General features: G+C 47.3%; 1 protein-coding gene across 3 annotated transcripts in view; it reads left to right on the top strand.

The window, feature by feature from the left end:
• GMPR (guanosine monophosphate reductase) overlaps nt 1–24,161 on the top strand; it is a 266,998-nt gene extending 242,837 nt beyond the window's left edge. For all 3 annotated transcript variants that reach the window (XM_063923208.1, XM_063923209.1, XM_063923206.1), the window contains one exon: nt 23,547–24,161. In XM_063923208.1, coding sequence (XP_063779278.1) covers nt 23,547–23,727 — 181 coding nt within the window. In that variant the 3' untranslated portion in view covers nt 23,728–24,161. The remainder of the gene's footprint in view (nt 1–23,546) is intronic.
• The last annotated feature ends 217 nt before the right edge of the window (nt 24,162–24,378 follow it).

Genomic DNA, 24,378 nt, shown 5'->3' on the forward strand with positions numbered 1-24,378 from the left:
GAGGCCCTTGCACAAACTGGCTTTATTCTACCTAAGTTGCCCTCCCACAAGTGTGTACTCCGAAAGAGTGTTTAGTGCCGCCGCTCACCTTGTCAGCAATCGGCGTACGAGGTTACTTCCAGAAAATGTGGAGAAGATGATGTTCATTAAAATGAATTATAATCAATTCCTCCGTGGAGACATTGACCAGCAGCAATTGCCTCCACAAAGTACACAGGGAGCTGAGATGGTGGATTCCAGTGGGGACGAATTGATAATCTGTGAGGAGCGGGATGTACACGGTGATATATCGGAGGATGATGATGAGGTGGACATCTTGCCTCTGTAGAGCCAGTTTGTGCAAGGAGAGATTAATTGCTTCTTTTTCGGTGGGGGTCCAAACCAACCCGTCATTTCAGTCAGTCGTGTGGCAGACCCTGTCACTGAAATGATGGGTTGGTTAAAGTGTGCATGTCCTGTTTATACAACATAAGGGTGGGTGGGAGGGCCCAAGGACAATTCCATCTTGCACCTCTTTTTTCTTTCATTTTTCTTTGCGTCATGTGCTGTTTGGGGAGTGTTTTTTGGAAGGGCCATCCTGCGTGACACTGCAGTGCCACTCCTAGATGGGCCAGGTGTTTGTGTCGGCCACTAGGGTCGCTTATCTTACTCACACAGCTACCTCATTGCGCCTCTTTTTTTCTTCTTTGCGTCATGTCCTGTTTGGGGAGTGTTTTTTGGAAGGGCCATCCTGCGTGACACTGCAGTGCCACTCCTAGATGGGCCAGGTGTTTCTGTCGGCCACTAGGGTCGCTTAGCTTACTCACACAGCTACCTCATTGCGCCTCTTTTTTTCTTCTTTGCGTCATGTGCTGTTTGGGGAGTGTTTTTTGGAAGGGCCATCCTGCGTGACACTGCAGTGCCACTCCTAGATGGGCCAGGTGTTTGTGTCGGCCACTAGGGTCGCTTATCTTATTCACACAGCTACCTCATTGCGCCTCTTTTTTTCTTCTTTGCGTCATGTGCTGTTTGGGGAGTGTTTTTTGGAAAGGCCATCCTGCGTGACACTGCAGTGCCACTCCTAGATGGGCCAGGTGTTTGTGTCGGCCACTAGGGTCGCTTATCTTACTCACACAGCTACCTCATTGCGCCTCTTTTTTTCTTCTTTGCGTCATGTGCTGTTTGGGGAGTGTTTTTTGGAAGGGCCATCCTGCGTGACACTGCAGTGCCACTCCTAGATGGGCCAGGTGTTTGTGTCGGCCACTAGGGTCGCTTATCTTACTCACACAGCTACCTCATTGCGCCTCTTTTTTTCTTCTTTGCGTCATGTGCTGTTTGGGGAGTGTTTTTTGGAAGGGCCATCCTGCGTGACACTGCAGTGCCACTCCTAGATGGGCCAGGTGTTTGTGTCGGCCACTAGGGTCGCTTAGCTTACTCACACAGCTACCTCATTGCGCCTCTTTTTTTCTTCTTTGCGTCATGTGCTGTTTGGGGAGTGTTTTTTGGAAGGGCCATCCTGCGTAACACTGCAGTGCCACTCCTAGATGGGCCAGGTGTTTGTGTCGGCCACTAGGGTCGCTTAGCTTAGTCATCCAGCGACCTCGGTGCAAATTTTAGGACTAAAAATAATATTGTGAGGTGTGAGGTATTCAGAATAGACTGAAAATGAGTGGAAATTATGGTTTTTGAGGTTAATAATACTTTGGGATCAAAATGACCCCCAAATTCTATGATTTAAGCTGTTTTTTAGTGTTTTTTTGAAAAAAACACCCGAATCCAAAACACACCCGAATCCGACAAAAAAAATTCGGTGAGGTTTTGCCAAAACGCGGTCGAACCCAAAACACGGCCGCGGAACCGAACCCAAAACCAAAACACAAAACCCGAAAAATTTCAAGTGCACATCTCTAATTTATAGGTGATTTTATGTTCAATTTTGAAATGAACATCCTAAACCGAACGCAAAATCATCAGTCAAAATCGAACATCAAATTTGATATTTAAAACAGATTTCAAAATCGAATCTTAGTAAATGTGTGATTTGATGAGTGAAAAAGAATGTTGATTTGATTTGATTTCAGTCACTTTAAATTGAACTTAAAATCAAATACAAAATTGAACAGTAACAAATATACTCCTCGATCTCCTCTGTATGGGAATAATTCTGACCACTACTAGAGCTCACAATATACTTTTTTTTAATTAGGGCTTGCACATTGTTGGTCTACGTAACTATTTTGAAAGAATATATATATGATATGCAGCACCGGAAAAGGACTAGTATGCTTGGCACCGGGGCCATAACTAGCGCTGTGCCGCGCATACGCACTGTGTGCAGAACCGCCGGAAACACCCGTACGGCCGTGCTGCTGATGCACTATTATTGTCTGACCGCCTACCGCTAGCTAGCTCCAGTGCACAGCTATTTCTCACATAGGTAACCGGGCAGCACTGCAGATTCCCGTCTGACGTCATGTTCTGCCCCTTCTGGCTTCCCATTCTGTGACTGCAGCATCTGTGAATGGAGATCACTAATGTTCTCCATATTATTTGGTGGTCACTGGTACTCTTTGCATTATAATATGGCCAATATTGCTATCTCTGTTATATAGTGGTCACTGATGCTCTTTGCATTATATGTCAGTCATTGTTGCTCTCCATATTATATGGTGGTCATTGATGCTCTCTGTATTATACGGTGGTCACTGATGATCTCTGTATTATATGGTGGTCACTGAAGCTCTGTGCATTATATGTCGGTCACTGATGCTCTCCATATTATACGTTAATCACTGGTCCTCTCTGTATTATATGGTGGTCACTGATGTTGTCTGTATTATATGGTGGTCACTGATGCTTTCTATATATATGGTTATACTTATGATTCTACATTTCTGCTGCGGGGTACACTGGGCTCCACAAGGATAGACATTGGGGGTGTAGAGTAGGATCTTGATCCGAGGCACCAACAGGCTGAAAAGTTTGACTGTTCCCAGAATGCATAGCGCCGCCTCCTCTATAACCCCGCCTCCCTGCACAGGAGCTCAGTTTTGTAGTTGGTGCTGCAGTAAGCAGCAACATAACAGAGGGGCTGCTCCAGGCAGCCCTAAGAAGAGCTTTTTTGAAGAAAAAGTTAAGACTACAAGGACAGCAGCGGTGTGTAAATGTCAGACATTCACTGCTGCAGCTCCAGCTCTCCCCAGCGGCGCTGTACACTCCCGAGCCCTGGTTGCCGGGTAACTACAGCAGGAGGCTGCGGTTTTCTTCACGGTCAGGCACACACGACGGGGGTTCTCCGGGATCGCGTGGCCGCGCTTCAAGAGGTGGTGAGTGGGTCCCGCTTGCGGGACCCGTACTTTATAGCGATCCAGCGCGGTCAGTGGGAGGCGGGCCGCGCGCGCTGGCGGTGGACACTGTGGCAGTACAGGCGATCCCACTAGATCACCAGGGCATGGGTGCAGGTCAGGTTTTCTCTCTAAACCATTTTAACAGTAGTCCACAGTACCCGGTGGTTTTGCCAGCAGGGGGATAAGGCTTAGACCTGAAGCCCCTCCCCCAGCCCCAGGGTGCCATTTCCCGCAAATGTTCCCACCCTGGAGCTGCATATCTGTCTCTCCCTCACTCCCTGTCAGTGTCTGGGTGCCATTTCTCTCAGCTTCACTGTTCCTGGGACTGCTTGGGCAAATCCTGCTGTGTAAAGCCGCCTGGGTGTCAGTGCTGTGACTTTACATGACACTTAAGTATTCTACCTGCCTTTTAGACAGTGTTAGTTAAGAAAGAGTGCATTTAGTCAGGGTTTTCTAGTACAATTACCCTGTGATATACATCAAGTTCTTACTGTGCAGTGTTATATCTATTGACTACATAGCTATATATATAAGCTAGTCCAGTGCAGTATTATTGTTAGTCACAGTTTGTACAATGCAGAGGTTATTACTATCTGTGTCATACTTGCCTACATTGTATTTCTCCTCTCCTGGCTTCTCCCGGAGAGGAGACGCTGCAGGAGTCTTGAGGGGGTGGGGCCGGACTGTGACATCACCAAGCCCCGCCCCATATAAAAAAATGCTGCGATTCGCGGGTCTGCGGGAAGGGGGCGGGGCTAAAATGACGCGATTTACGTCATTTTAACCCCATTCCCCACCCGACGGACCTGCAAATACGGGAGATTATCTCTCCATCCTGCTGGCATCACTAGGGTGCGAGCAGGATGCGGGAGACCTGCCCACTCTTCCGGGGGTGCAGGGGGCTACCCCAAAAAACGTGAGCCTCCCGCAGCTTCGGGTAGAGTAGGTAAGTATGGTCTGTGTGTGCATTAGCTCGCTGAGTGGTGTCCATTTCGTGTCTTTCACTCAACTTGCTATCCCTATATTCTATAACCTGAGGGGGCTTGGTGCGTCAGGTTTTGTATTTATATAGGATTTTCACAAAGATATACTTTAATACGTATTTTTCTCTGTGATTTTAGTCACCATATCTCTCCTTTATCTCTGCCAGTGCTGATACACTGCGCAGGGGTTTGGGTAGGAGGTATTGTGCTGCTGCCAATTGTACTGTGTTACCTGATACTGCAAGTTATATCATGTCTGCTTCTGAGGGTAACGGTTCTGGGGCTGAACACACTACCGGTGTTGCTGAAGCCACAGATCCTTATGAGGAAAATATAGCAGCTGTGGGCTCTGGTGCTGGGGGCTCCTTGCCCCCCAGTGGGACTGTGGCAACGGAGGTACATAATGACCCACCGTGGGCCGCTTTTTCCACGCTTCTACATACGCTAGTTAATAAACTAACACCCCCTATGGGACCCCCTATGCCGGTGCAACCGTATGTGGTCCCTGCAGCTAACCCGCCGTGGGCGGACGATTTATCTGCTCAATATAGAAAAAAAGGTGGAAAGGATATTGCTCTTGGCGCTATATTACGATATTGAACACTTTACATGTACATATATATTAAACTTTGCACAATACGTCCCTCTGAATGGATCTTCCAAGTGATTCCTTTTCTTCTTTCAATGTTCATCCAATGTTATGTCCCGGTGATATAAATCATATGCAAAAGAATAAAGATGATATATGTGTAAAACCATCTCAATTTCCCAAAAAAAGTATCTTTCTTTAAAACACCATGAAGTATCCTTCAGATGAAATAGATAAGACGTGATATGGGCGTACCCCAACTCACACAATTCAACGTAAAACTCTACGTATAGAGGTATCTTTTTTGCCACCACCAAATCCCCAATTGTACTGTGTTTAGATTAGTGTACACCACTCACTAAATTTGTAGAGTGGAGGAAGCTCATTAAGGTATCTTTATCTTCAATATTATATCCAAATGCGTACCCTACTTACAGGGTTGAAAGTGGTCACATGTGCATCAAGGTTTCTTTTTCCCTTGGTTTTCCTGGTGAAGATAGCTTAAAAGTTTCCTCTTGGTCTCCCCAAAAGTTCAAAACCAAATATGTGAAAAAAGGAATAAGAAAACCAATGTGTAGACTAAACTAGTGAATACATGTGTGTATATATGATATGTCCCACAACATGGGAACGTACCCTTTTAAATAAATAAAACGTGATCTGGGCGTACCCCAACTCACACAATTCAGCGTGAAACTTTACGTATAAAGGTATCTTTTTTGCCACCACCAGACCCCCGATTATGCTGTGTTTAAGTTGGCGTACCCCACTCACTAAGTTTGTAGAGTGGAGAAAGCATGTAAAGGTATCTTTATCTTCAATATTATATCCAAATGCGTACCCTACTTACAGGGTTGAAAGTGATCACATGTGCATAAGGGTTTCTTTTTCCCTTGGTTTTCCTGGTGAAGCTGGCCTGAATTTATCTCTTGGTTTCCCCCAGAAAGTTTAATATATATGTACATGTAAAGTGTTAAATATCGTAATATAGCGCCAAGAGCAATATCCTTTCCACCTTTTTTTCTATATTGTTTACTTGTTGAAAGTGTGGTGACTCTTTCAGGAAGGGACGTAGTTCAGGGAAGCTTAAAGGCGCCATTTGATAGGAGCCCCCCTTCTTTTTATTTGTCTTCGATTTATCTGCTCAATTGAAGAAGTTGAACCAGTCCCTTACTACTAAAAAGTCTGACCCTCGCTCGCCTAAGACCAAGGGGTCCTCTAAGCGAGCTCTTGTCTCCTCACAATCCACTGCTGTCACTGACTCCTCGTCTGATGAAGATGGCACTTACACTGACCCCACAGATTCTGACACAGACACGGCTGATGGGGAGGGTAGTTCACATGTGGATGTTCCTGATCTTTTGGAGGCTGTTAAATTAATTTTACAGATTACGGATGATCCCAAGCCATTCGTCCCTCCTAAGAAACCAGATAGGTTCAAGCGTCAGAAGGTGGTTAAACAAGTTTTACCTCACTCTGACCCCCTAGTGGATATATGTCAGGAACCCTGGGAAAACCCGGGTAAGAAGTTTGTGCCTCAAAAGAAGATGCTGGCTCGCTATCCCCTCGCACCAGAACTGTCTAAAAATTGGGAAACGCCTCCTCCAGTAGACTCACATGTGGCTAGGATGGTGGTTTTCTCAGCTCTACCTGTCACTACCGTCACGTCTCTAAAACAGCCTACGGATAAACGTGTGGAGGGTTGTCTGAAAGCGATTTACACCCTCACGGGTGCTGCACAAAGGCCCACTATTGCAGCAACATGGGCTGCAGAGGCTATTAAAGCATGGGCCTTGGAGTTAGAAGCTGAAATCTCTTCTGACCATGCTAGACAATGCTTGTCATATATTGTCACAGCTTCTCACTATATTAAAGAGGCAGGCTTCTGATGCCGGTATTCTAGCAGCCAAGGCCTCTACTATGTCAGTCCTGGCTCGCCGGATATTGTGGCTGAGATCCTGGTCTGTGGATCTGGATTCTAGAAAAACCCTGGAGGTACTCCCTTTCAAGGGAGATATTCTGTTTGGGGAGGACTTAAATAAGATAGTGGCTGACTTGGCTACTGCCAAAACTGCCTGTCTGCCAAGTACCGCTCCTTCTGTGTTGAAGGCTAAAGGTACTTCCTTTCGCCCCTTTTCGTCCTTCAGGTAAGGCAAAAGGACAGGCGTACAACAAGCAGGCCCGCACTTCCAAACCTGTTTAGCCAAAGCCCAAAAGAGCCTGGGCTGCCCGTCAGCCAGCTTCCAAGACCGATAAGCCTGCCGCATGACGGGGCGGGCCTCCCCTGGGGGATCCCAGGGTGGGGGGCCGGCTTCTAGGGTATACCCAGGAATGGTCAGATGCCTGGGTACGGGAAGTCGTCACTCGAGGTTACGCCATAGCCTTCAAACACTGACCCCCTCATCGATTTTGCCAGACAGACGTCCCGTTGGACCAGACAAAGGCAAACACTCTACATTCGGTGGTACAGACCCTCCTGGATACAGGAGTCGTAGTACAGGTGCCTCTTGCGCAGAGGGGCAGGGGGTACTATTCTCCGCTGTTTCTAGTTCCGAAACCGAATGGGTCCTCCCGGCCCATTCTCAACCTCAAGGCATTGAACAGGTTTGTGAAGGTTTCCAAGTTCCGTATGGAAACCCTTCGCTCTATAGTTCTGGCCATGGAACCTGGGGACTACATGGTCTCCCTGGACATACAGGATGCTTACCTGCATATTCCTATAGCAGCGTCACACCAGCAATACCTGAGGTTTGCGATTGGCAACCTCCATTACCAGTTTCGGGCGTTACCTTTTGGTTTAACTACGGTTCCGCGAGTCTTCACCGAAGTCATGGCTGTGATGACGGTGGTACTCCGCCGTCAAGGGGTCAGGATACTGCCGTATCTGGACGACTTGTTAATCCTGGCAAATTCCCCAGAACTTCTCCTACGTCATCTGGATATGACGGTCCGGTTTCTACAAGCCCACAGGTGGCTCATCAACTGGAAGAAATCCTCCCTGGTCCCTGCTCAGAGCATGGTGCACCTGGGAGCGCTATTGGACACTCACAACCAGAGGTTGTTCTTGTCTCAGGAGAAAGTCCTGAAGCTTCAGGACAGGATTCGTTGCTTCCTTTCTCGTCCGCAAGTGTCGATACATTCGGCGATGCAGGTGCTGGGCCTCATGGTCTCAGCATTCGACATGATGGAGTATGATCAATTCCATTCTCGCCCCCTCCAGAAGCTAATTCTAGCCAAGTGGGACGGCCTGCCTCACCGGATCAGGTCTCACATGATCTCATTGTCTCCGGAGGTCCGTCTGTCGCTGCTCTGGTGGCTCCATGACCAACAATTGTGCAGGGGCCGTCCCTTCTGGATATCCAACTGGGTCCTGTTGACGACAGATGCCAGTCTAAGAGGTTAGGGCGCGGTGCTAGAGCAACACTCCCTTCAAGGTCGGTGGACCAAGGAGGAGTCCCTCCTCTCGATCAACATTCTGGAATTGCGGGCGGTCTTCAATGCATTGAACCTAGCCCAGCATTTAATTCAGAACCATACTGTTCAGGTACAGTCGGACAACGCCACCACAGTGGCTTACATAAATCATCAAGGTGGCACTCGAACCCGTTTGGCAATGAAGGAAGTCTCACGGATTCTACATTGGGCAGAACGCCATCTACCGGCCATATCGGCAATATTCATTCCGGGAGTCCTGAATTGGGAAGCAGACGTAGATCTGATGGCGTCTCGACACAATCAGAAGGTTCCGGTCTTCGGAGCAAGGACAAGGGATCCTCAAGCAGCATTCGTGGATACGCTGGCGGTGCCGTGGAGGTTTCGGCTGCCGTACGTGTTCCCTCCGGTGTCACTCCTGCCCAGGGTAATTCGGAAATTCAAGCAAGAAAAAGGAATTCTGCTTCTCATAGCTCCAGCGTGGCCCAAACGGCACTGGTTCTCAGACCTGCAAGGCCTATCGTCAGAGCGTCCAATTCTACTTCCACAATGCCCAGACCTCCTCATTCAGGGCCCCTGTGTCTACCAGGACCTAGCCCGGCTGTCTTTGACGGCGTGGCTCTTGAAGCTTCCGTCTTAAGGGCTAAAGGGTTTTCTGAGGCGGTCATTCAAACTATGTTGCGGGCCCGGAAAACGGCTTCGGCTCGGATTTACTATAGGGTCTGGCATTCTTACTTTGTTTGGTGCGCATCTCACGATTATGACGCTTCCAAGTTTAGTATAGCCAAGTGTTGGCTTTTCTTCAGCAGGGCCTGGACTTAGGCCTGCGTCTGGCCTCCCTCAAGGTTGAAATATCTGCCTTGTTGGTGTGGTTTCAGAGAAAAATTGCGACCTTACCTGATGTGCATACCTTTACTCAGGGTGTGTTGCGTATCCAACCTCCCTATGTCCCGCCTGTGGCTCCTTGGGACTTGTCGGTGGTTTTGGAGGCGTTACAAGGAGTCTCCGTTTGAACCTCTTGGTTCAGCTGATCTTAAGTGGCTTTCCCTTAAGGTGGTGTTTCTGCTGGCTATTGCCTCAGCTAGAAGAGTGTCGATTTGGGGGCCTTGTCCTGTAGTTCACCATATCTGATATTTCACCGTGACCGGGCGGTTCTTAGGACTCGTCCCGGATATTTGCCTAAGGTGGTTTCTTCGTTCCACCTTAACCAGGAGATTGTGGTTCCGGCACTTGTTTCTCCTGATCTATCTTCCAAAGAGCGGTCTTTGGATGTGGTACGGGCTCTCCATATCTATGTGAAGAGAACTGCTGCTATTAGGAAATCTGATTCTCTCTTTGTGCTGTTTGGATTTCACAAACAGGGCTGGCCTGCTCATAAGCAAACTTTGGCCAGATGGATTAGAATGGTGATTGCACATGCTTATGTGAGGGCTGGCCTCTCGGCTCCTGCTCACAGTATGGCCCATTCTGCTCGGTCTGTGGGACCTTCTTGGGCGGCCCGCCGTGGTGCGACCCTTGAACAATTGTGCAAGGCGGCTACTTGGTCCTCTGTGAACACGTTCATAAGGTTCTATGCCTTCGATACTGCCGCTTCCCAGGATGCTTCTTTTGGACGCCGGGATCTTGTGCCCGCTACAGTGTGTCCCCTCCCATAAGGAACTGCTTTAGGACATCCCCAATGTCTATCCTTGTGGAGCCCAGTGTACCCCGCAGCAGAAAACGAGTTTTATGGTAAGAACTTACCTTTGTTAAAACTCTTCTGCGAGGTACACTGGGCTCCACAAGGCGCCCACCCTGACGCACTTAGCTTCTTTGGGTTGGTATGGCATTAGCCGCTGACACGTCTCCTGTTGTGAGAATGTGGTGTATGTGGCAACTAACCGTTGTCGTCTCTTTTCCTGCTACTGCATTGGACTGGTTAACTAAAAACTGAGCTCCTGTGCAGGAGGCGGGGATATAGAGGAGGCGGCGCTATGCGTTCTCAGAACAGTCAAAGCTTTTCAGCCTGTTGGTGCCTCGGATCAAGATCCTACTCTACACCCCCAATGTCTATCCTTGTGGAGCCCAGTGTACCTCGCAGAAAGAGTTTTAACAAAGGTAAGTTCTTACCATAAAACTCGTTTTTCTATGGACACAGACCCACTGTTAGATCTGTTGGGCCCCCTATACTAGGTACTGTAGCATGACCAAGCATGAGGTGGAGTTAGGAATACTGGGGCCCTCCTTCCATGATGTGTTATTTGCTGAAGAGTGCAAGAGTTCATGACTTCTTGGGTGTGTGGCTACACCACCTTAGCCTCCTGCACCTGGGTACTTTATAGCTTATCCCCATCCTCTCTTTGCACCTCAGCCTAGACCTGTAATGTTAGTTTTGTGTTTAGTATGTCTGTTAATCTCTCAAGACTTCTGCATTTGCAGGTTTTTGATCAAATATAATCATGCCTGATAAAGTGATTTTATTTTTATCAAGTTCTTGTGTCATACTTTCTGACTTTTTAAACTTCCTCTTCCAGAAAAGCATGGAGGGAAGTTGCAGTTAGTCACTGAGGGTACAGGTGCATTGTGTCATTAAGTCCCACCCACAGAGGCTAATTCAGAAAGGATAGCAAATTCTGCTAATCAGCAGAATTTGCTATCCTTTTGCACGCATTCTGGGGGCCGCCCAGCGCTGGGCAAGGCCGCCCAGCCTGCTGACCAGCGTCTCCCCACCTGCTACAAGCAGAAATTGCGATCCCCTCGCAATTTCTGCTTGTTCGCAGAAACTAAGGTTGACTACTGCCGGCGCAGCTTAGCTGCGGTCGCAGGAGTCCCGGCACCATTTTCCCTGTCGCGATGGCTGCATGTGAGATCACACAGCCGCCGCGACCGCGCCCCTGACACGCCCCTGTTCGCGCCACACAACCCACCGTTTGGGTTGCCCCGACCCCGCAATGCTCCGTTTCCTCCCTGAGTGACAGGCAGAGGCGATCGCATTTTCTGCGCCCCCCGCAGAAAATGTCGACGCATTTGCAGTAGCTCCAGCTGCGCATGCGCCACCTCCGCAAAAATTCCATACGAATCGCGACTTGCGATACTTACTGAATTTGCCCCATAGTGTCCTAATCCCACAAATTGTGCATCTAAAAAGTAGTTATAATTACACAATTCTTATTAAATCCCATGATAATGGCCCCTCCCCATGTATCTGCAGTTCCTGTCATTACACTCCCCATCCTGCCCACCTCACTAGGAAGTGGCTGGGGTGCGGGAGACCCACCCAGTATTCCAGGGGTTGACTACCAGAAAAGTCAGGAGTCTTACCGTACCTTCCAAGAAAATAGGCAAGTATGCCTTACATGTATTTTACATCATAGAACTCTTTGTGGCAATTAATTTAGTGGCTTGGCTACAATGAGCCATTCTGGAACAGAACGTCACAACCACCAGCATCAATAGCTTTCCCTCACACACCATAGAGATGTAAGCAAAATGAATGATTTTGAGCAGATTGTAATAGGCAGATATGCCTGTGGGATACCTGGCTGCACCGTGGCACTAACTCAATCAGCTCCTATACATGTGATATATTGTATGTTAGCAGCTTTTCCAACAATCAAGTGTTCCAGATTTTTTCAGTGAATTTGAAGCCAATTATAAATACTTTGGGGAAAATTCATTCTTAATAATTGTTTCAGTTATATTCCATTCCTCCTTTCTGCTTGTATAGAGGCATGGGGTGTTTTATGTTAGGTAGATTAGACTTAGGTCGACAACTATTGGTCGACAGTAAGTAGGTCGACAGGGACTCTAGGTCGACTAGGTCGAAATGAGAAAAGGTCGACATGAGTTTCTTTATTTTTTTGGTGTCGTTTTCTCCGTACAGTGACCGGGAACCCCAATTAGTGCACCGTGTCCCCTCACAGGGCTCGGGCAAAGTGCCTCGCTGCGCTTGGCACAAGTTACCGTTCCCAATTGTAGTCCACGTGGATCGTAAAGTATGAAAAAGTAAAAAAATGAAAAGACATGTGAAAAACTCATGTCGACCTTTGTCATGTCGACCTACAACATGTCGACCTAGAAACCATGTCAACCTACTTACTGTTGACCAATAGTGGTCGACCTATTTACTGTCGACCTAAAGACCGGATCCCGAAGCATGTGGCCTGTGAAGCTGTGAGGATAGGCATGTGACAATCTGTAAGGAGATAATGATGTGAAGGAAAAGCCCAATGTACAGTTTACAAGGCCCCAGGGTGCCTTTTGTGTTACACATTTCTGTAGCACTGAAATGTGAGGATAGTGTAAGACATACAGTATGTATGCACTCCAGCCTGTCATAATGATACCTCACAGAATCTAGCAAGTATTTCAGTCAGATGCTCCGTTCTGTACTAGCTCATTTATTCCCTCAAGTAGCCCCTGGGAAACCCTTGTGTGGAAAACCTCCTGACAAGATGATGAGAGCACAGGAATTGTTACTTCGGAGCTTATTTTCCGCACCATACGTGCCAGGACAGGGGTATGTGCTTATTGTAAACACATGGGGCATGAAGCCGGTTTATGTGTTCTCTAACTGCATGCACGGAATAAATGTGCATATTCACTTGTATGTAGAGTTGCTGTGCGCCATCTATCCAGACACTTGTATTGCTAGTGCTACCAGCCATAAACACCACTGTGCACCATACATTATATTACGGGCAAAACGCATATCTTTAAATAGGTTATTTACCCTTCCCTCCCACTCTGCACAACCCTCAGTTCTGTCACTCGCCCTCAGCAAACGCTGCACTATTACAGCCTAGTTATGCATCTTTGTTGTAATTATAGATGTGATGGCAATCTGTAAGACTCCGCATCGCCATGCTTACGTGCAGACTGTTCCAGAGCATGCACAGTGAGAAAACATACCCCACCAAATGGCATACGCTCAGCATCCATCCCATAATCTTTCATTGGCATTGTAATCGCTAATGTCATGACAAAAAAAAATTGCAACATATCGCAGGTGATACTTCCATATCCTATTGTTTTGTGAATAGGGTTCCTACATAAAGTTAACTGTTTGTTTGGTTTTTTTGTGGGTTTTTTTTGTGTGTAAGAAATACATTTTCTGTGCTACTGTATAATGAATACCCTGAGGCCAGAGAAAGCAGTGATGTAGGCTGTAAAATATATGTTTGGCACAATAGATTACAGAATATTTTTGTAAAAATAGTGTTATGTGTGACACAGTTCCTCTTCCTCTTTGACATGGGTATGCTCCTATAACTACAGACTGAGGATCGAGGTAATCTGCAAAAAAATTCATTGGGACAGGATAGAGGAGACAGAGTTTACTGCTCATAGGTAATCTAGGTAATATATCTTCATGTCCCCTGTCATGAAGATATGTTATCTCCTCCAGATCTGGCATTTAAGTGCAGAGAGAAATGGGAGGGGGAGGGGCTGTTGGGAGTGGGGGGAAGCATTTTTCCAATTTAAGGCCATCAGAGATTTAGCCACAGGCAAAAATGTGTGCCACCAGTTTCTTTGAGAATTTGGTAAGATCTTTTGCGGACAGCATAGCAAAATTGTCCAGGGGTCCTTTTTCCGGAATCTCAAAAAGAGAATTCTGGGCAGTATGAACAGAGTCCCAAAAGGATGCAATAATCAGGGAAATCCACCATTTATGTAGCTTTGTACCCTTGCAACCACAGCTCTGCCAGCAGTCAGGTGAAGAGGATTGGGACATTTTGTTGACATGATATTTTTTTGTTTGCGGAACAATACAATTAAGAAATGCAAGGGGTGGAGAAGGCACACATGTAGGGGCATTCCCTGGTTTTAGGTGACTACTGAGCTCATTTTTCTCATCCCCTGCATAATAGTCTACCCCGCAATGTAGGCTGCATCCCAACAGTCAGGATGCCAACGGTCACAATACTTACAGCGTCATCCCAACTGTCAGAATCCCGACACAGTCCACCGGTAAGTATTTGGGTTAGGCTGTGGGGGAGGGTTAGGGTTAGGGTTACGCTACGGGAGGGCAGGGTTAGGCTGCGGAAGGGGAGGGGTGCCCTTCTGCACCATGGGAGGCTTCTGTCATCCCTGAGCTTGCCTTAGGTTTGACAGGTGTACTGCCCCTGTTAGGGTTAAGTTGAAGTTAAGAGTAAGGGTTAAAGTACTTACCAAAATATGTCAGTATTTTGACTGTCGGCATCCTGCTAGGATCCCGTGCCCAACCCATCTACCCCATGCATGGGGTTTCTGACTGTCCGGTAATAGTTGGGCCTATCATCATGAAAGAAAACGTTGCTACAAACTGCAGCCTACTAACACTTTCAGAATTTTTTTGATTAACATTAGTATTGATTAATGTTGTTTTGTTACTAAAATACTGCTTGTTACAGTCTAGTTTTGTATTCGGTGAATGAGAGTGAGTGGGTATTGTCGGTGTATACAGTATATTCCATGTCTGCCTTTTGTGTGTTAGTGTACATGGGTATTTTTTTGTGAATATAAATTAGCCTACCCACATTAAATGTATCTGGATGTCATGTTCCAGAAGACTCCCAGTTGCTGGCATCCCCCCTGAGAGCCTGTAATATGACTGCAGGCAATGCACATGTCAGCATGTGTGCACTCTCAGCAACACTGTTCTGTTGTCAGGCCTTTTCCTCATGCCTTATGACAAATAACAGGCTGTTGCATAGTTTTGTGGCCACTTATACCAATATAGATATCAAGTGTGTTGCATTATGCTCGGTGTATGGGTCTGATTTACAGTTAAATGTACAAATGTCACTTGTGCGTGCACACAAAATGCAGATATAGATTCTGTAAGTTCAGCTCTCCAAAGGATATTGTTAGAACAAGGGTGTACACTGTCACACTATTGCTAGATTAAAGGGGTAGCTGCAGTGGCGTAAGTTCGTCCCAGATGCCCGGAGGCAAGATAAATATTGGTGCCCTCCCCCTCTCTATATATAGATAAATATACATATGTTTGTTTGTGTGTGTGTGTGTGTGTGTGTGTGTGTGTGTGTGTGTGTGTGTGTGTGTGTGTGTGTGTATATATATATATATATATATTAATCTTGGATCCGGTACACAACAATTGCAATGATAAAATAAAATACTTGCTCCAGTGCCCTCAAAGTCACACTGCACAGCGGCAGTGTTACTTACATACAATCACACTTCAGCGGCACTCAGAAGAAAGACAGTAAAGCTGGTCTCCTGGTCAGCATTTCAATGTTCCACTCATTTTTGTCAAGACGTAAATGAGTTGATCATTGAAACGTTGACCAGGAGACCAGCTTTACTGTCTTTCTTTCTGAGTGCCGCTGAAGTGTGGTTATATATATATATATATATATATATATATAATAATAAGAATTTACTCACCGGTAATTCTATTTCTCGTAGTCCGTAGTGGATGCTGGGAACTCCGTAAGGACCATGGGGAATAGCGGGCTCCGAAGGAGGCTGGGCACTCTCGAAAGATCTTAGACTACCTGGTGTGCACTGGCTCCTCCCACTATGACCCTCCTCCAAGCCTCAGTTAGGACACCGTGCCCGGACGAGCGTACACAATAAGGAAGGATTTTGAATCCCGGGTAAGACTCATACCAGCCACACCAATCACACCGTATAACTCGTGATATGAAACCCAGTTAACAGTATGAAACAACTGAGCCTCTCAACAGATGGCTCAACAATAACCCGATTTAGTTAACAATAACTATGTACAAGTATTGCAGATAAACCGCACTTGGGATGGGCGCCCAGCATCCACTACGGACTACGAGAAATAGAATTACCAGTGAGTAAATTCTTATTTTCTCTGACGTCCTAGTGGATGCTGGGAACTCCGTAAGGACCGTGGGGATTATACCAAAGCTCCCAAACGGGCGGGAGAGTGCGGATGACTCTGCAACACCGAATGAGAGAACTCCAGGTCCTCCTCAGCCAGGGTATCAAATTTATATAATTTTGCAAACGTGTTTGCCCCTGACCAAGTAGCAGCTCGGCAAAGTTGTAAAGCCGAGACCCCTCGGGCAGCCGCCCAAGATGAGCCCACCTTCCTTGTGGAATGAGCATTGACAGATTTTTGGCTGTGGCAGGCCTGCCACAGAATGTGCAAGCTGAATTGTACTACAAATCCAACGAGCAATAGTCTGCGTAGAAGCAGGAGCACCCGGCTTGTTGGGTGCATATAGGATAAACAGCGAGTCAGATTTTCTGACTCCAGCCGTTCTGGAAACATATATTTTCAGGGCCCTGACCACGTCTAACAACTTGGAGTCCTCCAAGTCCCTAGTAGCCGTAGGCACCACCATAGGCTGGTTCAGGTGAAACGCTGACACCACCTTAGGGAGAACTGGGGACGAGTCCTCAATTCTGCCCTATCCATATGGAAAATCAGATAAGGGCTTTTACCTGATAAAGCCGCCAATTCTGATACTTGCCTGGCCGAAGCCAAGGCCAATAACATGACCACCTTCCACGTGAGATATTTCAGATCCACGGTTTTTAGTGGCTCAAACCAATGTGACTTTAAGAAACTCAACACCACGTTGAGATCCCAAGGTGCCACAGGAGGCACAAACGGGGGCTGACTATGCAGCACTCCTTTTATAAATGTCTGAACTTCAGGTACTGAAGCTAGTTCTTTTTGAAAGAAAATCGACAGAGCCGAGATCTGTACCTTAATGGAACCCAATTTAAGGCCCATAGTCACTCCTGCTTGCAGGAAATGCAGAAATCGACCTAGTTGAAATTCCTCTGTTGGGGCCCCTTCGGCCTCACACCATGCAACATATTTTCGCCATATGCGGTGATAATGAGTTGCTGTAACCTCTTTCCTGGCTTTAGTAAGCATAGGAATGACTTCCTCCGGAATGCCCTTTTCCTTCAGGATCCGGCATTCAACCGCCATGCCGTCAAACGCAGCCGCGGTAAGTCTTGGAACAGACAGGGCCCCTGCTGCCGCAGGTCCTGTCTGAGTGGCAGAGGCCATGGGTCCTCTGATATAAATTCTTGAAGTTCTGGGTACCAAGCTCTTCTTGGCCATCCACGAGTACCGTTCTTACTCCTCGCCTTCTTATTATTCTCAGTACCTTTGGTATGAGAGGCAGAGGGGAGAACACATAAACCGACTGGTACACCCACGGTGTTACCAGAGCGTCCATAGCTATCGCCTGAGGGTCCCTTGACCTGGTGCAATATCTTTTATAGCTTTTTGTTAAGGCGGGACGCCATCATGTCCACCTGTGGCCTTTCCCAATGGTGTACAATCCTATTGGAAGACTTCTGGAGGAAGTCCCCATTCTCCCGGGTGGAGGTCGTGTCTGTTGAGAAGATCTGCTTCCCAGTTGTCCACTCCAGGAATGAACACTGCTGACAGTGCTAACACATGATTTTCCGCCTATCGGAGAATCCTTGTGGCTTCTGCCATCGCCATCCTGCTTCTTGTGCCGCCCTGTTGGTTTACATGGGCGACTGCCGTGATGTTGTCTGATTGGATCAGTACCGGCTGGTTTTGAAGCAGAGGCCTTGCCGGCCTCAGGGCATTGTAAATGGCCCTCAGGTCCAGAATATTTATGTGTAGGGAAATAACCTGACTTGACCAAAGTCCCTGGAAGTTTCTTCCCTGTGTGACTGCCCCCCCAGCCTCAAAGGCTGGAATCCATGGTCACTAGGACCTAGTCCTGTATGCCGAACCTGCGGCCCTCTTGAAGATGGGCACTCTGCAGCCACCACAGTAGAGATACCCTGGTCCTTGGAGACAGGGTTATCAGCCTATGCATCGGAAGATGCGATCCGGACCACTTGTCCAACAGGTCCCTCTGAAAAGTTCTTGTATGGAACCTGCCTAATGGGATTGCTTCGTAGGAAGCTACCATTTTTCCCAGGACTCACGTGCAATGATGCACCGCTACCTATTTTGGCTTCAGGAGGTCTCTGACTAGAGATGACAACTCCTTGGCTTTCTCCTCCGGGAGAAACACTATTTCTGGTTTATGTCCAGAACCATCCCCAGGAACAGTAGACGTGTCATAGGAACCAGCTGTGACTTTGGACTGTTTAGAATCCAACCATGCTGTTGTAGCACTTTCCAAAATAGTGCTACCCCGACTAACAACTGCTCCTTGGACCTCGCCCTTATAACGAGATTGTCCAAGTACGGGATAATTACAACTCCCTTTTTTCGAAGGAGTATCATCATTTCGGCCATAACCTTGATAAAACACCCTCGGTGCCATGTACAGTCCAAACGGCAGTGTCTGGACTTGGTAATGGTAATCCTGTACCACAAATCTGAGGTACTCCTGGCGAGGATGGTAAATGGGGACATGCAGGTAAGCATCCTTGATGTCCCGGGATACCATGTAATCCCCCTCGTCCAGGCTTGCAATAACCGCCCTGAGCGATTCCATCTTGAACTTTAATTTTTTTATGTATGTGTTCAAGGATTTTAAATATAAAATGGGTCACACCGAACCATGCGGTTTCGGTACCCCAACCCGTGTGGAATAGTAACCCCGTCCTTGTTGAAGTAGGGGCACCTTGAGTATTACCTGCTGGGAATACCGCTTATTAATTGCCTCTAGCACAGCCTCCCTGCCTGAGGGAGTTGTCAGCAAGGCATATTTTAGGAAACGGCTGGGGGGAGACATCTCGAATTCCAGCTTGTACCCCTGAAATACTACTTGAAAGAAACAGGGATCCACCTGTGAGCGAGCCCACTAATTGCTGAAATTTTTGAGACGGCCCCCCACCGTACCTGGCTACACCTGTGGAGCACCCGCGTCATGGTGTGGACTCACAGGAGGCGGGGGAAGAATCTTGATTCTGGGAACAGGCTGACTGGTGCAACTTTTTCCCTCTACCCTTGTCTCTGTACAGAAAGGAAGCGCCATTTGACCCGCTTGCTTTTCTGAAGCCGAAAGGACTGTACCTTTGTCTGAGGAAACCTGAGGTAAAATTATTTCTTCCCAGCAGTTGCTGTGGATACGAGGTCCCAGAGACCATCCCCAAATAATTCTTCACCCTTATAAGGCTCTCTATGCGCTTTTTAAGTCAGCATCACCTGTCCAGTGACAGGTCTCTAATACCCTCCTGACAGAATGGACATTACATTTATTTTGGATGCCAGCCGGCAAAATATCCCTCTGTGCATCCCCCATATATAAGACGACGTCTTTAATATGTTTTTATGTTTGCCAACTAGTATCCCTGTTTGACAGGGTCACCGACCACGCTGCAGCAGCACTATCTGCAGGTCTCAGTCTAGTACCTGAGTGTGTAAATACAGACTTTAGGATAGCCTCCTGTTTTTTATCAACAGGTACCTATTAAAGTGGCCGTATCCTAAGACGGCAGTGCCACCTTTTTTGACAAACGTGTGAGCGCCTTATCCACCCTAGGGGATATCTCCCAGCGTAACTTATCCTCCTGGCGGGAAAGGGTACGCCATCAGTAACTTTTTATAAATTACCAGTTTCTTAACGGGGGAACCCACGCTTTTCACACACTTCATTTATTCATCTGATGGGGGAACAAAACACTGCCTGTTTTTTCTCCCCAAACCTAAAACCCATTTTTAGAGGTGCTTGGGTTAAAGTCAGAAATGTATAACACATTTTTTATTGCCGGGATCAAGTCACGGATGTTCCTAGTGGATTGTGTATATGTCTCCACCTTGTCGACACTGGAGTCAGACTCCGTGTCGACATCTGTGTCTGCCATCTGAGAGAGCGGGCGTTTTTGAGCCCCTGATGGCCTTTGAGACGCCTGGGCAGGCGCGGGCTGCGAAGCCGGCTGTCCCACAGCTGTTACGTCATCCACCCTTTTATGTAAGGAGTTGACACTGTCGGTTAATACCTTTCACCTATCCATCCACTCTGGTGTCGGCCCCACAGGGGGCGACATCACATATATCGGCCTCTGTTCCGTCACCATATAAGCCTCCTCATTCAACATGTCGACACAGCCGTACCGACACACCGCAGACACACAGGGAATGCTCTAAACGAGGACAGGACCCACAAAAGCCCTTTGGGGGGACAGAGTGAGAGTATGCCAGCACACACCAGAGCGCTATATAATGCAGGGACTAACTGAGTTATGTCCCCTATAGCTGCTGTTTTTATATATAATGTATACTGCGCCTAAATTTAGTGCCCCCCCTCTCTTTATTAACCCTTTGTAGACTGCAGGGGAGAGCTAGGGAGCTTCCTTCCAGCGGAGCTGTGAGGGAAAATGGCGCCAGTGTGCTGAGGAGATAGGCTCCGCCCCTTTTTTGCGGCCTATTCTCCCGTTTTTTATGGAATTCTGGCAGGGGTATTTACCTCATATATAGCCCCTGGGGCTATATATTGAGGTATTTTAGCCAGCCAAGGTGTTTTTATTGCTGCCTCAGGGCGCCCCCCCCAGCGCCCTGCACCCTCAGTGACCGGAGTGTGAAGTGTGTGAGAGGAGCAATGGCGCACAGCTGCAGTGCTGTGCGCTACCTTGGTGAAGACAGAGTCTTCATGCCGCCGATTTTCCGGACCATCTTCTTGCTTCTGGCTCTGTAAGGGGGACGGCGGCGCGGCTCCGGGACCGAACATCAAGGCTGGGCCTGCGGTCGATCCCTCTGGAGCTAATGGTGTCCAGTAGCCTAAGAAGCCCAATCCGGCTGCAAGCAGGCGAGTTCGCTTCTTCTCCCCTTAGTCCCTCGCTGCAGTGAGCCTGTTGCCAGCAGGTCTCACTGAAAATAAAAAAATCTAAGACTATTACTTTCTAAGAGCTCAGGAGAGCCCCTAGTGTGCATCCAACCTCGGCCGGGCACGAAATCTAACTGAGGCTTGGAGGAGGGTCATAGTGGGAGGAGCCAGTGCACACCAGGTAGTCTAAGATCTTTCTAGAGTGCCCAGCCTCCTTCGGAGCCCGCTATTCCCCATGGTCCTTACGGAGTTCCCAGCATCCACTAGGACGTCAGAGAAATATGTCCAGTATGTGTGTGTGTGTGTGTGTATATATATATATATATATAAATATAAAATATATGTCCAGTATGTGTATATGGAATGTTCTGAATAAAAGAATTTGTATATATATATATATATATATATATATATAAAGTTGCCTTCAGCTATATTGGAGTGCCGGACATTCCCTGGCTTCTATATCTATATATATATATATATATATATATTTCATTGTCACTTATTTTAAATCACACCTTTCTTGGCAGTCATATCCAAGATTAGTCCATGACCTGTTACACTGAAGTCGGTCACCTTACTGATAACCCTTTCACACCACCAATGCCGGATCCCACCCAGGAATTGGCAACGGGTCCTTCCCGGTTGGGATCTGGCATTGGACGCTGTTGTTTGCATCTCCGACCTGGCAATATGCCGGGCGGGTTGCCATAGTGGCGGGGGGGCGGAGGCGGCGCTGGGAGATGAGATCATCTCCGCACCGCCTCTCCCTTTTGTAGTGAACGGGTCCCGGGTTGCATCAACCCGGGAGCCTGTTTACGCTGCCACCCACCCGGTATTCAAACCGGGAATAACATTGCTTTATTCCTGGGTTGAATTATTGAGTCAGACGATCCGGGATTTCGACTATGGCGCTTTCACACCACATGCCGGGTCGATACCGGGTTATTTGTGCAGTGTGAAAGGGGTATTATAGAGCTATTTGCTCTGTCTTAGCAAGCCTGCAGATTCTAACTATATGAAGCTACTTAGAATTGTCAGTTCAAAACCATTGCAACTAGGCAGATCTATGTAGTGTGCAGCCACACATTACATAGATCTGCTCAGTCACTCACAATGCTGATTATTTCTCTAACAATTATTTTACACGTGTCATACCCAGGATTAGAACCCACAGCCCATACCTCCCAACTGTCCCGCTTTCAGCGGGACAGTCCCGCTATTCGGCCCCTGTCCCGCTGTCCCACCCGCGGGCAGCAGTGTCCCGCGGGTGGGGGGGTAGTTGGGGGGAGGCTTTGATCACCCGCTGCTCTGCTCTGCAAAGCAGCCGGTGATCACTGAATACACGCACGCGCACGGCATGTTTTCAGAGCTAGGAGGGGAGCGGGGGCTGCCCAGCTGCTCGGGGAGCGCTGGGCATGCCCCCAAAAGGCAGAAAAACGGGCCATTTGGCGAGGTCACGCCCCCTTTTCGGGTCGGAGAGCGGCTTCGCCGCGCGAGAGTCCCGCTTTCTTACAACCACAAGTTGGGAAGTATGCACAACCTATTACAATGGAAGCAGGAACCTTACTGATGGAGCTATTTGCTCCTGTATAGGAAGTCTGATAATTCTAACTATATGAAGTTACTTGTAATTGTCAGAAGATAATTAACTTAATATAGTTAGAATTCTTATGCGGCCTGTACAGGAGCAAATAGCTTCATCAATAAGCTTAATTGAATTGTGTTGCTGAACACACGTAACGGGGGGAGAGGTGCCCCCATACAGAGCAGGAGCCCGGCAGCAGCCGACTCCGCTGCCTCCGACAGTTATGCCTCTGGGTAGCTGTATGAACATGTAGGCTGCAGCCGCTGTTTGCAATGAGCAGCTTCACCTCAAGAATGGAGAAGCAGGTCCAGATACCACCCACATGTATTATTGCAGCTGTTGCTGTTGTGGGAGTGTTAAGCCACCTGTCTGGGGATAAACGCTCTCCCACTGTCAGCTCTCCATACCGGCGTTTGTCTCTCAGTGCGCATGCATCTGCAATTATTTACCCAGCAGCACCTGCGGCTTCTTAGATAAAAAAATATTTGTATTGTTTTGTATACCACAGTCCAAAGGTGTCAAGGCCAACAGCCAGGGACAGTGCTGTACGCCAGGCAATGACAGCTGCAGCTGCTAAAATCAATAGCTGCAGCTGTCGGAACGGGCAGTGCCACTTCATACATTGTCTGGCATATCGGCATGCTATCTTGTAGATAATGCTGGTAATCACTCCTCTCTTACATGGTGGAGAAGCACCACTTCTCCCCCATAACGCTGGTTCTTACAAATACCCCAAAGTGTGCTAGTGCTCCAACATGGCTGTCAGTGTTATTAAATTGGGTATGTTTACTAAAGTGCAGGGTTATAGAAGTGGAGACGTTGTGTATAGCAACCATTCAGATTATACTTATCATTTATCTAGCACCTTTTTGATTGGTTGCTATGGGTAAGGTTCTTGGAAGCTAAACACAACATTGTATAATGATATCATCTGTTTGTTCTTTGTGTGTGCAGGGCATCTGAAGGTAGGACAGTGGAAGTACCGTACAGAGGAGATGTGGAGGACACTGTGCGGGACATCCTAGGAGGACTAAGGTCTACTTGCACATATGTGGGAGCTGCCAAACTGAAAGAGCTAAGCAGACGGACAACTTTTATCCGTGTGACCCAGCAGTTCAACCAGATGTTTTCTTAATGGTGTAAATGCTTAAGCAGCGATCGCATCAATCTCAACACAGGCTTCCGTCCCATATCTGTTTCCAGACAAACTCTTCTTTTTTCATGTATTACATTTCCACACAAAACCATAGCTGACATGTAGACAGGCTTCCTATGCAGTATATATAGAATACCTCTCCATCTGTATTATCACGGATACATTCAAATCAATAATTTCATAGCCAATCTAATTTTTTGTTATGTAACATATTTTAATATATTTTACAGACCTAGATGATATATACATTTATTTATTATTTTTAAATCTAAAACTTAGCGCTAATAGATCTGTTATGACTATACTTACTGTACTTAGACCAGGTCTGCCTGGAAGTGGCCCTTATTGCCCATTTTGTGGCCTTAAAGTATACATTGTGAACTGGTTGTAAAATAATAAAATATTGAAAGTGCTGATCTGCATTGTATATTGCTTATACAGATGATGATATTTGTTACCTAGATAGTGTAACCATTATTGCTAAAGATCATACTCTTCTCATCTGTCCATCAGGCTGTGAACAAAGATCCTCTAAGTTTTGGAACTTAAAATGTTTCTTTTTCGTGACAAATGTCCAAACTGGTTTACAGTGGGGACATTAATAGTCTGATGCTGGTTTGGAGACACACC

The sequence above is a fragment of the Pseudophryne corroboree genome, chromosome 5 (genome assembly GCF_028390025.1).
Source record: "Pseudophryne corroboree isolate aPseCor3 chromosome 5, aPseCor3.hap2, whole genome shotgun sequence".
Lineage (NCBI taxonomy): Eukaryota > Metazoa > Chordata > Amphibia > Anura > Myobatrachidae > Pseudophryne > Pseudophryne corroboree.